Genomic DNA, 12,679 nt, shown 5'->3' on the forward strand with positions numbered 1-12,679 from the left:
AGTCAGGAGTGTAATAATATTCCCTTTTTCTCATAACAATTTGGATCTTTGAGGAGCATATCCAAAGTTTTCAAGACTTGCGTGTAATCAGAGAGTTTATTTATTTCTCATGTCTATATAGTGCCTATCTCACAACATGTGACTCTGGGTTTGAGCTGAGTCTGAACTATGGCAATATAGTAAAAGAATATGTTAAGTGTTGTATGTTATATGTTATGTTATATGTTAAAAGAATATGTTAAGACAGGACATATATTTGGTGATTTTCCACTTCCTTTTTTTGTTTTGGTGATTTTGAAAATAATTCAGAAATCTTATAATTCCATTTGGGTCATTTGGATTCTGAGTTATTTTCCTTCCTTGGACTTTTGATGAAGTCAATATGAATTGTGAATAGTTTGTTTTTAATAAGCATATAGCCCTCATTAGGTGTACCATTGTAGCAGAATTACCATCACTTACTTGGAATGTTTAGATAGGTTTAGTCTCAGAATATATACATTGCTTGTGACATAATAAACAAATAAAATTGTGATGGGACTCCTTAATAAATATTTCATGCTTGAAAATATCAATAACACTGGTCCGCCCCAGAACAAATTTTTCAACCTTTTGCAGGCACAACACTTCTCTACAGCTTGTCTTTCTCCAGACTTCCACAGTGTGATTTAAGAATCAAAAGCAGTTTCATATTTTTTTCTGGCTTGTCTACTTCAACCAATAGCAGGAAAGAAATTGCTTGTGCAAACTCTGAAACACTTCTAAATCATTTTCAAAGAGTACACATCCCAAACATGTTATGTTTCCTAATCTATTACTTGTATGCCATTTATAATTTAGTAGAAAATTTAAACCAGAAGCAGGCAACTTGGAGAACTGGGGGGAGGGGATGGGGGAGCTTTATCTGTCTCTGCCTCAAGGCCATTGGACGATGGCTGTGAGATAATGATGTCACTAAAGAGAGCCTGCTTGATAATTGTCAGTTTATTTGATTTTTTAATGTATGTATTTTATGTTATGTATGCATTATGTATGTATCAGTGTGTATGTATGTATTAAATGTTTATGTCACCCATCTCTCCTATAAAGCAGCTCTGGTATCTCACACAACAGAGGTATTATATGTGTCACCCTAGAGGACCCAGAAGTGTGCATTCTGCTGCCTTCTGCTCCAGCTGCAGCTTCTTGAATACTCTTGAAGGGTAGTCCCATGTAGAGCTTATTGCAGTAATCCAACCAACAGATGACTAGAGCATGAGTGACCATGTGCAAGAGTCACAATCCAGGACAGGGCGCAACTGGCACACAATATGAAATTGTACAAAGGCCCTCCTAGCCACTTCTACCACTTGCTCTTTGAGTAGGAGTTGTGAATCCAGGATAAATTCCAACTTGCGGTTTGTTTGGGGTAGTGAAACCTCATCCAGAACTAAAGCTGATAAACAACTGAGGTCTTTTGCATCCACAGCTATTCCATTTTTTCAGGGTTCAGTTGAACCCTGTTGTTCCCCGTTCACATCCCTACAGCCTACAGGCACTGAGAAAGAGCAGTCGCAACATTGCTTGAAAATAATACTGAAATATAATCTGAAAATATAATCTGAAAAAATCCTATTATCTAGTTACCCAGTTGTTGTGGGAAGGCTTATTAAGTGTCTTTGGTATGTGTTGCCAAATATGGGATTGCTCGCATGTTGATGGTGTGTTTTCAGTTGAGTCATCATTGCAAAGCCTCTGCTTTCATGCCACCTCTGTAAGTGTAGCCTTTTAGATGAAATGCAAACCAAAAGATTGGTTGCTTACAGTTCTTGGCCTATTATACAAGAACGCCTATGCTGATTTTAAAGTCCAGGGGAAAAAGTTAGCCTCTAGTAATTATATATTCTATCATTCAGTTTCTGCTGGCTGCATCACACATCATTTCCTGCCCTAAAAATAGTTATTGCTAAAAGGATAATTTTGATGTTTCTACCCTAGGGATGGCTACTTTAAGAGAACAAAAAAGCTCCAAAACATGGTATGATTTGTTAGATGCAGCCGTGTAGTATAATTTATCAGTTTCTTTTTGTAATTTTAGAGTGCTTTAATTAACATTTTTACATCTATAGGACATAAAAGTAGTAAAGAAAATTAATGGTAAAGATTAGAGTCTTTATTTGTGAAGCTTAAGGCATAGGGTTATACATATTAAATTTTTCAAGGGTTTGTATACTTCTGTTGTTTCTTATAGAAGGGATGTCTTCATGTGTTTGCAAGCATGTGTATCATTCTGGCATCATTCATCTTGGAGCCAGATTGGCTCTGTAATCAGGGCCAAAGTAGGTAAGAAGAGACAGATATACTTTTTTTGTTAATTTCACATATTTACTACTTCCTCATTTAAAAATAAGGCTCAGCTAGGAATATTGAACTTTGCAGTAGCCCTTTTAACTTAAGACAGTGTCTGGAGCAATCAAGTTCTGGGAGATTAAACATGGGACAAAGGAAGAATTCAGCAAATTCTGTCCTTTCCAAGGACTTTATGTATGAATGGAAAGGACACCTTAATCAATAGTGGTCTCTTCGGAGTTAGTCTGGCCTTCACTGGGCAATATAATTTTCCCTGTGTGTAGCACATGGAATAACTTCTTAGAAAATGTCTTAAAAGTCATAGAAGTCATATATGGATATATATGTGGAAAAACGATGTGTTGTCTTTGGGAAAAAAAAGTCACCTGCTTTCAGCTTTTAAACTATGCATAACTGAAATAAATATTCTTATTAGAGTAACACCACTGGAATTGACATAATGGTTTATTTCCCATTTGTACATAATGGAAACAAATGCTGGACTGAAAGGCCCTTGGGTTCGGTTCTGTATTGAGCTTCACTTGTCCCTGGTAGTCTTCTCTTTCTCACAGCAGCTAGTCCCAATGTCTACATTTTCCTTTCATAGTATGGCAAACATATTTTTAAAATTGAAAAAAAGATTAAAGTTCTGTTTTTAGTGTTTTTCATCTATTGTTTAGATGATATTGTATTTACTCTTCTTTTAAAAATTAAGCCAAATTTGATGGTAAATGAAAAATATTTATTGCTGCTTTGATCAGGATTAATCCCAGGCTTTGGGAGCAAGAGTACCTTATTTGTAACACCAACACTGATAGACAGAACATCAGTCTTACTCCAGTGAGGATTTCCACAGGCTGCTAAATGAGAGCAGGCATTTAGCTGAGCTTTGAAGGAAACAATATTAACATAGGATGGTGATGGCATAGTTGAAAAAATTGGAAAGTTGATGCAGGAGATTCATATCAGGCAGTCATGCGGTGTGTATGTCTTCTAAACCTTAAATTCAGCTTTGTCAGCTCCTCAGATGTCCTCCAGTTTCCTTTTCTGATATTTTATCTTATATAATCCTTCCTGCTCCCTCAAAGATTGAGATGGAGATGCTAAGTCACTTAGGGGTTTGTATAACTTCAGAAGTGGGAAGTGAAGACATCTGTTTCTGACTAAGGTCTTGACCATGTATCTGTGAGAAATCATGTTAGTCATTGAAGGTACAGCTTTCATATCACCAGATACAAATTCGTGTTAGATTGTTGTGCTTTTATCTGAATTTTACTAACTTTAAATAAGTAAATGTTAATAATATATGAAATGTTTTATTTTGGGTTTTTTTTAACAAAAAACATGCAGATAAGCATGAAATAGGTATTGGAGAAGGTATTAGATAACTGCATTAGTGAAATTGTTTTATTGATATTAGGGAATGATCTGATCAAATAATAAAACTTAGAAGAAATTATTTTTTCACTTGATATTGTTCTTATAAAGAAAATGCAAAAGGTTAGATCCAACATAGAGGATAAAGGAAAAAAGATTTTTAGCACAGGCACTTGTACAGTGATATATTCATTCCATGGCCTACTTCCATATATATAAAAAATGACAAAAACTGAACACGGTTGAATTTAACTTCACTAAGTAATGAGGTGTGTAAACTGACATCTGAACAGAGAAGCCTTATTTATCCTGAAAAAAATATTTGGATAATATTTAGAAAATATTTAATATTTGGATAATATTTGGAAAATATTTAAGCCAATCTTAAAATACTGGCTGAATAACAATTCGTCTTTATTTTAATTTTTACAATGATCATATTACTATAAGATTTTGTCCATGGTGCCCATCTACAGAAACTTGAATTGACAAGCTGTTATAAAGCAAAAAGATTTTCTTCTTCAAATGAGAAAACATTTTTTTTAAATGGTACTGAGGAACTAATCTGGACTTGTGTATAAACAAGTTTCAAATCCATTTGCATATGTGGGCTATTGTGAGAAGGAAACTTGTATAAGAAACAGCATGTGTCATTCTTAAACACTTAACTCAGTGAAGAACTGAAAACTGTGACACCATTACAAGGACAAAAAGCAGACTGCTGAAATCCACAGAGATTAGCAGCCTTAGTGCACAGAAACATGATTGAGAAAAGCCATGTATGGCCATGTTGCAGCAGGAGCTGCTATGATTGGCTGCTGTCACTCGGTTTTTGCCAGAGTAGACAACAGGTGCAGAGTTGCTGACAGGTGTGAATGTCTAGAATACGTAAGATTGCTGATGCTTAGTGATGTAGCCTTATGTCAGATTGTGAAGTGCTGAGCTCTCATGGAACAAGAATCCAACTTGCATGTTTTTCAGATCAGTTGAAGTGTACTCATTCACCCCTTTCTCTCCTCTCTTCCTGGGCTCTTGGTAAACGCCTACCGTAGATGACTAAACTTAATCTCTACTAGGGCCTCAGGACACTGAAGCCTGAGTAAATTTGTAGAAGAGTTGTATATCTACCATTCTTTCCACCTGGATTTTACTTAATTAAGTGGTGTATAGACTGGATTGTCTGAAATACATCTTTTTCCAATCTGACACCTTCCACAAACTGTCATAGTTTTTTTTTGTCTGTACTTAGACAGTTTCATGTTTTACTTGGTACATGCTTCTCACATTCCATATTCCAGTTGCATGCATTCTTGTGTTCTTCTTATGTTCTAAGACGTACAAGTGCCATCAGTGATCAGACTTCTTGTAGTTTTTTTTCTGGCTCTGTCATTTTCTCAAGATCTACTTTTAAAAGTTCAATAGTCTTCCCCAATAAATGGATAAGTGGCTTTTGTCCTGCATTTGGTGCTCAAACTCATATAAATGTTGTGATGCCCATACAATTTGTTTCTATCATACAGACTTTTTTTGCCATTGCCATTTCATATGTTTTATTGGGGGGGGGGGGACTTTCTCCTACATATCCTTTGGGAATTGCCCTTAACATCATCTGTTCCTTTTCCATCTTGTCAGCATCTTGTTCCTAATAAATAAATGTCAGCATCCCTAAAGTTGTTCAACCTTTTCACCTATTACTGGGTTTTCAGCTATAGATTGTAAAAATAAAAAGTTATATGGATATATTTTCTAATTTATTCCCTAATTTTTAAAATGAGAATAAGAGCTGGCATTTTTACCAAGCATTTTTACTGAACTTTCTGCACTGCCAAATAAGAGTGGCAATAGGGTTGGATTGGGAATATACCGCACAAATTCCTGCCTCCTTGTGTTACTGAAGACATAAATCTTCCTAATGGGAGCAAGGAGCATAAGACCTGGCTGGCCTTCAATGACAGAGAAAGACATTTGAGATGCACTGCAAAAATAAAAAAGAAAGATTTGTTCCTCTTTATATTTCAAATCTCTGACTTCTTTGTGCAGACTGTTGGCACTCCAGAAATCTCAATGGCCATGTTCTTTGATTGGTAATTTCTCTATAGAATTTTTAAAAAGTTGATCATTTTCTAAAAAATAAATACCACAAGCTCCTAAAAATGTATTAGTTTTCAATATGTCAAATCCAAAATTCAGAACTTGATGTACAGCAAGGCCTGTCTCAAAATCCTGATAAAACTTCTAGTAAGATGAAAGCAAGGTAAAATTGTACATTTAACCTGATTCTTTGCTCCAAAGTGATTTATAAGTACTTATTTCAGTTTCCCTTCTGTTTTTTATAAGTTTCTGTGCCAAAGGAAAAATTTTGATCAAAGCATTTTATTAATGTTGAAGATCATACTACTGTAGATAACTGGTTATATTAGGTATTATCAGGGGTGGGATTCAAAAATTTTAACAACCGGTTCTGTGGGCGTGGCTTAGGTGGTGGACATGGCTTGGTGGTCATGTTATTGACTGGGTGTGGCCAACTCAATATCACATGGCATGCATCTCCTTGTCTGGTCTCTCATGACTGTGGGGATGCTGCAACAGTCGTAAGTGTGAAAAATGGTCATAAGTCACTTTTTTCAGTGCCATTGTAACTTTAAATGATCACTCCACATAAGCAAAGTACCAGCAAAGGAGGGGGAAAAAACTCCAGAGAAGTTCCTGAGACAGGAAGTCTAGTCCTGCCAAGAATGTAATAAGGTTTAACAGAAAGGCAGTTTCTGTAAGCAACACCAGAATGTTTCCTTTCTGCCTTCCTTACAGGATTAGGCCAGTAATCTCTTCTAACAACCAGTTCTCTGAACTGCTTAGAATGTTAACAACCGGTTCTAGCGAATAGGTGAAAAATGGTAAAATCCCACCCCTGCTTTAACTGTTTCATTTAGTGCTGTTATATAGCTGTATCAGGACAGATTGATCTGTAGATTAATATAAGAACAATTGTAGGCTTGATACTGTATGCCATTCTATTCTATTCTTTTTTTGATTGAATTCATTGCCTTGTGTGTGTTTAAACTGTTGATGTTTCCATTCCAGAGAAAAGCTGTGATGGTAATACAGATATTTTATGAGAAGCTATGCTCTCTTCATTTACTAATTTTAGTTTCAGAAGAACTGTCTTTGGTAAAATAAAATAAAAAGCTGCCGTTTATTGACCTAAACATCTCAATTCACTGTCTCTTCCTAATGTATAATGTGACAGCCTTCAACCAGTCTGTAAAGGCCCTCTATCGCTCTTGCAGCCTCTCTCAAGGCTTCAACTTTCTAAATTATGTATTTCAGACGTTGAGAAAGAAAGGACTTAATGGCTGTGACAGTCCAGATCCCGATGCAGATGATTCAGTAGGTCACAGCCCTGAGTCTGAGGACAAGTACAGGAAAATTAATGAAGATATTGATCTAATGATCAGCAGGCAAAGATTATGTGTAAGTACTCTGAATTCCTTTCATTTTTTTTACTTTCTGATATTTCTCTGAACCTGGCAGGCATTGAACAAGAAAGAAAACAAAGGCTGTGAAAGCCCTGATCCAGACTCCTCTTATGCCCTCACCCCACGCACTGAAGAAAAATATAAAAAAATTAATGAAGAGTTTGATAATATGATCAAGAGCCATAAAATTCCTGTAAGTACCAAAGGTTAGATGGCTGTCTGCTGATAACCACTGCAGTAACACACCCTAACCCTTTCAGTTCTGGTTTCTTCCAAAAAAAGCATATTCAGTGAGGGACGTATTTTGACAGCACCCATTAAAAACAACTTGCAGAGAGGAAATAGGACACAATTATCTTTTTTCATTCTTTTTTTTTTCACTCTTGAAGTGTGGAAAGTTCCTTCATGACATGTGTTTGACAAAACCTAAAGAAGGAAGTTTTTGAAAGTGGACGTTATGTATAGTAAATTTACAGAATTCTGGTTTACCACACCAAGCACAGTATATTTAGAGAACATTGGTAAAACATGCTGTGGAGAAGCTGACATTCTCACAATTTTTTGTGGGTCTGGAGGAAGAAGAAGCAACAGTATAAAATGAAAAATCTCTTAATGTAATATATTCAAGATAGTGAATCCTGCTACTTCTGGAATTCACTGTGTTCTTAATTCAGTTACCACACTGAAGGGTTATATAGCTATTTGCTAGTTGCAGGAAAGGAGTCTGCATGAGAATCTAATGGTAGCATTCAATCATTTATGTGTGTTGAGGATAACTTTACAGCTTTATCAGACAATGTGCTTTGATTCCACCAGCATTTCTCTTAATGCTTTAACAAGCGCTAAATTTTGTTTTAACCACAGCCAAATTTCTAACAGTCATATGCCTTGCCAGATAATTAAGAGAAATAACTCTGCATGTAGCTATTTTGTTTGCATAGACATAAAGGGGGGGATTGGTGTGAATATGACAAGTACATAATATGATTAGTATTATTACATGTTTTCAAGTGGAGATTTGTTTTCATCCATTCTAGACTAAAAAAAAAACAGTCCTTTAGCACTTAAACATATATCAAAAATATTTCTCATAAACACTTATGCATTCAAATTTTGTATTCCTCTACATGGGAATCTTTTAGAAACTGTCAGACAGTTTGTTATTTAATTACAATATTGACATTTAATCTTGCAAAGTTCCTTAACATATCATGTTGATAAAGTGACAATGGTTTTCAGGATAAAGCCAGGATAAATTCACTTGTAATAAGTCGTGTGAAGTCCTATAAACCTGAAAACCCCTTTTTCATGTTATGGTAAAACCTAGTAATGGGAACCAAGTAGTGAGACATACCTTGATTATCATTTACCATAACTGTCATTTATCTATATAAATATAAATTGATCTTTATATTTGTAGATTATCAGATGAACATAAAAAGCAAAGAAAAATAAACAGTAGTCAATCCTTAAAAAAAGAGTCCAGACCAGGAAACCAAAACCAAGAATACTAATATATCTTTATTGTATGATCATAGTAATAGAATCTTGCAGGTCTGAAAGCTTCTCCCCTCCCCTGCCTTTATTGTCCAGAGAACTAGATATGGTCATTTCTGAGATGCTTTCATCCCCAGATCTATGTTGGCCTCAGTTTTGTCGTATCAGACCACAGTCTAGCTTCCTCCTTCATCTTAAGGTTATTCTCACAGCCCATTACATCTCTTATAACAGAAAAGTTATAAAGAAAGAGAAAATGAAACAAAAAAATAGTAAAAAATGATCTATACAAGACACATTTAGGAAAGTATAAAAGTATAAAATGTTTACATAAGCATTTCAATTAATGTTAGATGTATTTCATATTTTATTACAATTATCCAAAATGAATCTATATTGATAACTAATTCATTTATATCTTGGCAATAGTATCAACCCAGAAGTCCATAGAGAAGCAGGGATCTTACATTTTATTTATTTTTATTTTATTTTATTTATTTATTTTTGTCAATTGCTTACAAGATAATAGTTATAGGTTAAAAAGATAGTTATGAATACATGGATACATATAAGAAAAATAAAAAGAAACAATAGGATGGGGAGGGTAGGCACATTGGTGCGCTTATGCACGCCCCCTACAGACCTCTTAGGAAAGGGGTGAGGTCAATGGTAGACAGTCTAAGGTTAAAATCTAAGGTTTTTGGGGTTTGGGGAAGAAACCACAGTCAGGTAGAGTATTCCAGACATTGACCACTCTGTTGCTGAAGTCGTATTTCCTGCAATCCAGTTTGGTGCAGTTTACCTTGAGTTTGTATCTATTGTTTGCTCTTGTGTTGTTATGGTTGAAGCTGAAGTATTCATTGACAGGTAGGACATTTCAATGTATGATTTTATATAGTATACTTATATCGGATCGAAGGCGGCATAGTTCTAAGTTTTCTAGGTCTAGAATTTCAAGTCTGGTGACATAAGGTATTCTGTAACGAGTAGAGAAGTGGAGAACTCTTCTTGTGAAATATTTCTGGACTTTCTCAACTGTGTTAATATCAGATACGTAATGTGGGTTCCAGACTGATGAGCTGTATTCAAGTATTGGTCTAGCAAATGTTTTGTATGCTCTAGTTATTAGTGTAATATTACCAGAGAAAAAGCTATGTAGGATTAAGTTAACAAATCTTAACGCCTTTTTGGCTATGTAGTTACAGTGGGCTCTAGCACTTAGATCATTAGAGATGAGTACTCCAAGGTCCTTTACAGAGTTTGGATCATCAACAAGGTCTTGACTATTCAGCCTGTATTTTATTTTCTGATATATTTTTTTGCCAATATGTAGGACAGAGCATTTATTTGTTGAGATTTGAAGTTGCCATTTGTTTGACCATTCTGATACATAGTCGAGGTCTTTTTGAAAGGTAGCAGTATTGTCTCTGGTGTTGAATAACTTTACATCATCAGCAAAGAGAACGCAGTTGCTCTAAATATGATCACAGAGGTCATTTATGTAGAGTATGAAAAGAGTTGGTCCTAGAACGCTGCCTTGGGGGGCACCACTGTTGACAGGTACAGAATTTGTTAGGACACTCCCAATTTTGACCATTTGTTGTCTGTTTGACAGGAATGCTTCTATCCAGTTATGCAGGTGTCCAGAGATACCATAAGATTTTAGTTTTAGGAGAAGTTTGTCGTGTACCACAGAATCAAAGGCTTTACAGAAGTCTATGTAGATTGCGTCTATTGCTTTGCCCTGATTGAGTTGTGTAGTCCATATGTTTTTGCAGTGTAAGAGTTGCAGATTACAGGATAGTTTTTTCCTGAAATCAAATTGTTTATTAGAGAGTAGGTTGTTTGTTTCTAAGTGGAGGATGATGGATTGGTTAATAATTGATTCCATGACTTTACAGGTGACGCAGCATAAAGAGATTGGTCTGTAATTTTCAACTAGGCTGGGGTTTCCCTTTTTGAAGATGGGGATGACTGTGGCTTGTGACCATAGTTTTGATAAGAAGCTGGTCCTGAAAGATTTTTCAAAGATTATGCTGAGTGGTTCGGCTATGGCAGTGGATAGCTTTTTTAAGAAGCAGGCACATATTCCATCCGGTCCAATAGATAGAGATGGTTTTAGATTGCATAGTGCTTTTTCAACATTGTCTATTGTAAAATTGATATGTATTAGATCATTGTAGTTGTCTGTGGTTCAACTAGGAAATACTGGGCATGATCCATTGCTGTTTACAAATACTGAGCCAAAGAATGTGTTAAAGAGGTTGGCTTTAATAGTGTCGTTGTTGCAGTCTTTACCATTAGGTCCTTTCAAGGGTGGGATGGACCTTCTTTTAGTTTGTTGTTTACAAAATTGTGGAAAGCGCAGGTGGAATTGGTGCGTAGAAGGTTTTCCTCTTGTTTAACGTGATAATTAGTGCATTCAGTCTTTACTGGTGGCATAAATTTTTGTATCGGCTTTTGAAGCTGGCAATGTGATCAGATTTATTTTTCCACCAAAGTGATTTCTTTTTGGATTGAAGCTTCCTTATTGTTATGGGTTTTTTCTGGTTTTGGGAGTTGTTATTGGTACATATAATTTGATGACTCTTTTAACTTCAAGTAAAAATATGTTGTAATGGTCTTCTACAGTATTGCATCCAGTGAATAGAAATTGCCAATCATGGGGGATGAGAGATCATTGTTTATAGATCATAGTTTCCTTTTTTGAACTTATAATTGGGAATTCTGTTGTTGTGATGATTTTGGTGTGAACATATGTTGAGACAAAAGTCAGTCATGTTGTGGTTACTGTTGGAAAAGAGTTCTTTAATTCGTATTCTGTAAATTGAATTCAAACTATTGCAGAAGATGAGATCGAGGCAGTTGTTAAGTTTAGCATTGTTGGTTACTATTTCCGAAATTGTAGAATACTGCAGGGTTTTTTTTAACTTTCTTTGTCCAAATGTCAGTTTCCAAGCAATAGGAATCTAGTTTCTATTTAAAAAAATGAACATGTGATGACACTAGACTTCTTGTTACTACACGTAATGATTTTTTCCCAAAGCAAAACAATTATAAAATACTGTACAAACATATGTTTGAATGAAGCATTAATTGACTGCATCTTTCTTAACAACATGACGGTTTATTCTGCTTTTTCTAAATAAACACAATGGAGTTCAGTAAGTCTAAAATATTGCTGTTCATATTATTATTAAATAAAATGTAACCTAAGATCTATTGAAATTTCTGGGATTGATCTTAACACCTCTTTCCATTGTCTAGGTAAAGTAATCTCTTATTCTTTATTCCATTTCACTATTACAATTGGATATCAAGATGATCCATGCTAACAGAATTTATATAAAAAATAATTGTAGAGGGGTTTTTGTCTCATTGAATTTAATAATAATCCAGTTGTTTCCAAGACTTAAAATGCTGCCCACCCTAATTGGGATGTCAATAAATGTAATTGTAAATACTGTCTCTGGGATGTTTTAGGGATTTAGTAATTATCCTTTAAAGTAAAAAAAAAAACACTATTATTTTAACAGTCATCATTTTCACATAACTGATAAAAAGTCTAAAACCCATCTTCCATACAAGTTTTACACATATTTTAGAGTAATTTTATTAAAGATTACAATTACAGCAGAAAAAAACATATAAACTAGAAAAGACTAAAAAGAAAAAAATAGGAAGCACAGAAAAGACAAAATAAAAATAAAAAAGAAATTGACACATGAATATAGTAAAGAAAAATAAAAGAAATACATAAAGAATTTCCCCTTCATCACTTTATTAAAAAAAAACCCCAATTTTATTTATCAAGTTATGTAAATTTTAATTAGTTTTGAGGTCTAGATTATTCCATAGCATCAGTTTAGGATAGAAAAAAACATAAAGTACTATTTCCTAAAAATAGTGTACCATAATCTTCAAGTTGCTGTCACAGTAAGAGGAGCTGTATTAAACTTCTTATACTTTGATCCTATGGAAGTCCTAATGTGTGAATATGT

At 34.7% G+C, this 12,679-nt stretch overlaps 1 protein-coding gene across 16 annotated transcripts in view; it reads left to right on the forward strand.

Moving 5' to 3' along the window:
• The window catches only part of MEF2C (myocyte enhancer factor 2C), a 182,097-nt gene that overhangs the window by 124,722 nt on the left and 44,696 nt on the right, over nt 1-12,679 (forward strand). For 8 of the 16 annotated variants that reach the window (XM_026718934.2, XM_026718883.2, XM_026718897.2 and 5 more), the window contains one exon: nt 7,033-7,176. The exons of 3 other annotated variants lie outside the window; for them this stretch is intronic. In XM_026718934.2, coding sequence (XP_026574719.1) covers nt 7,033-7,176 — 144 coding nt within the window. Of the gene's footprint in view, nt 1-7,032; nt 7,177-7,236; nt 7,375-12,679 lie in introns of all 16 variants that reach the window. 5 more of the 16 variants (XM_026718943.2, XM_026718926.2, XM_087927074.1 and 2 more) reach the window with 2 other exon arrangements.

This window comes from Pseudonaja textilis, chromosome 2, assembly GCF_049901715.1.
Source record: "Pseudonaja textilis isolate UNSWEBS1 chromosome 2, rPseTex1.2, whole genome shotgun sequence".
Lineage (NCBI taxonomy): Eukaryota > Metazoa > Chordata > Lepidosauria > Squamata > Elapidae > Pseudonaja > Pseudonaja textilis.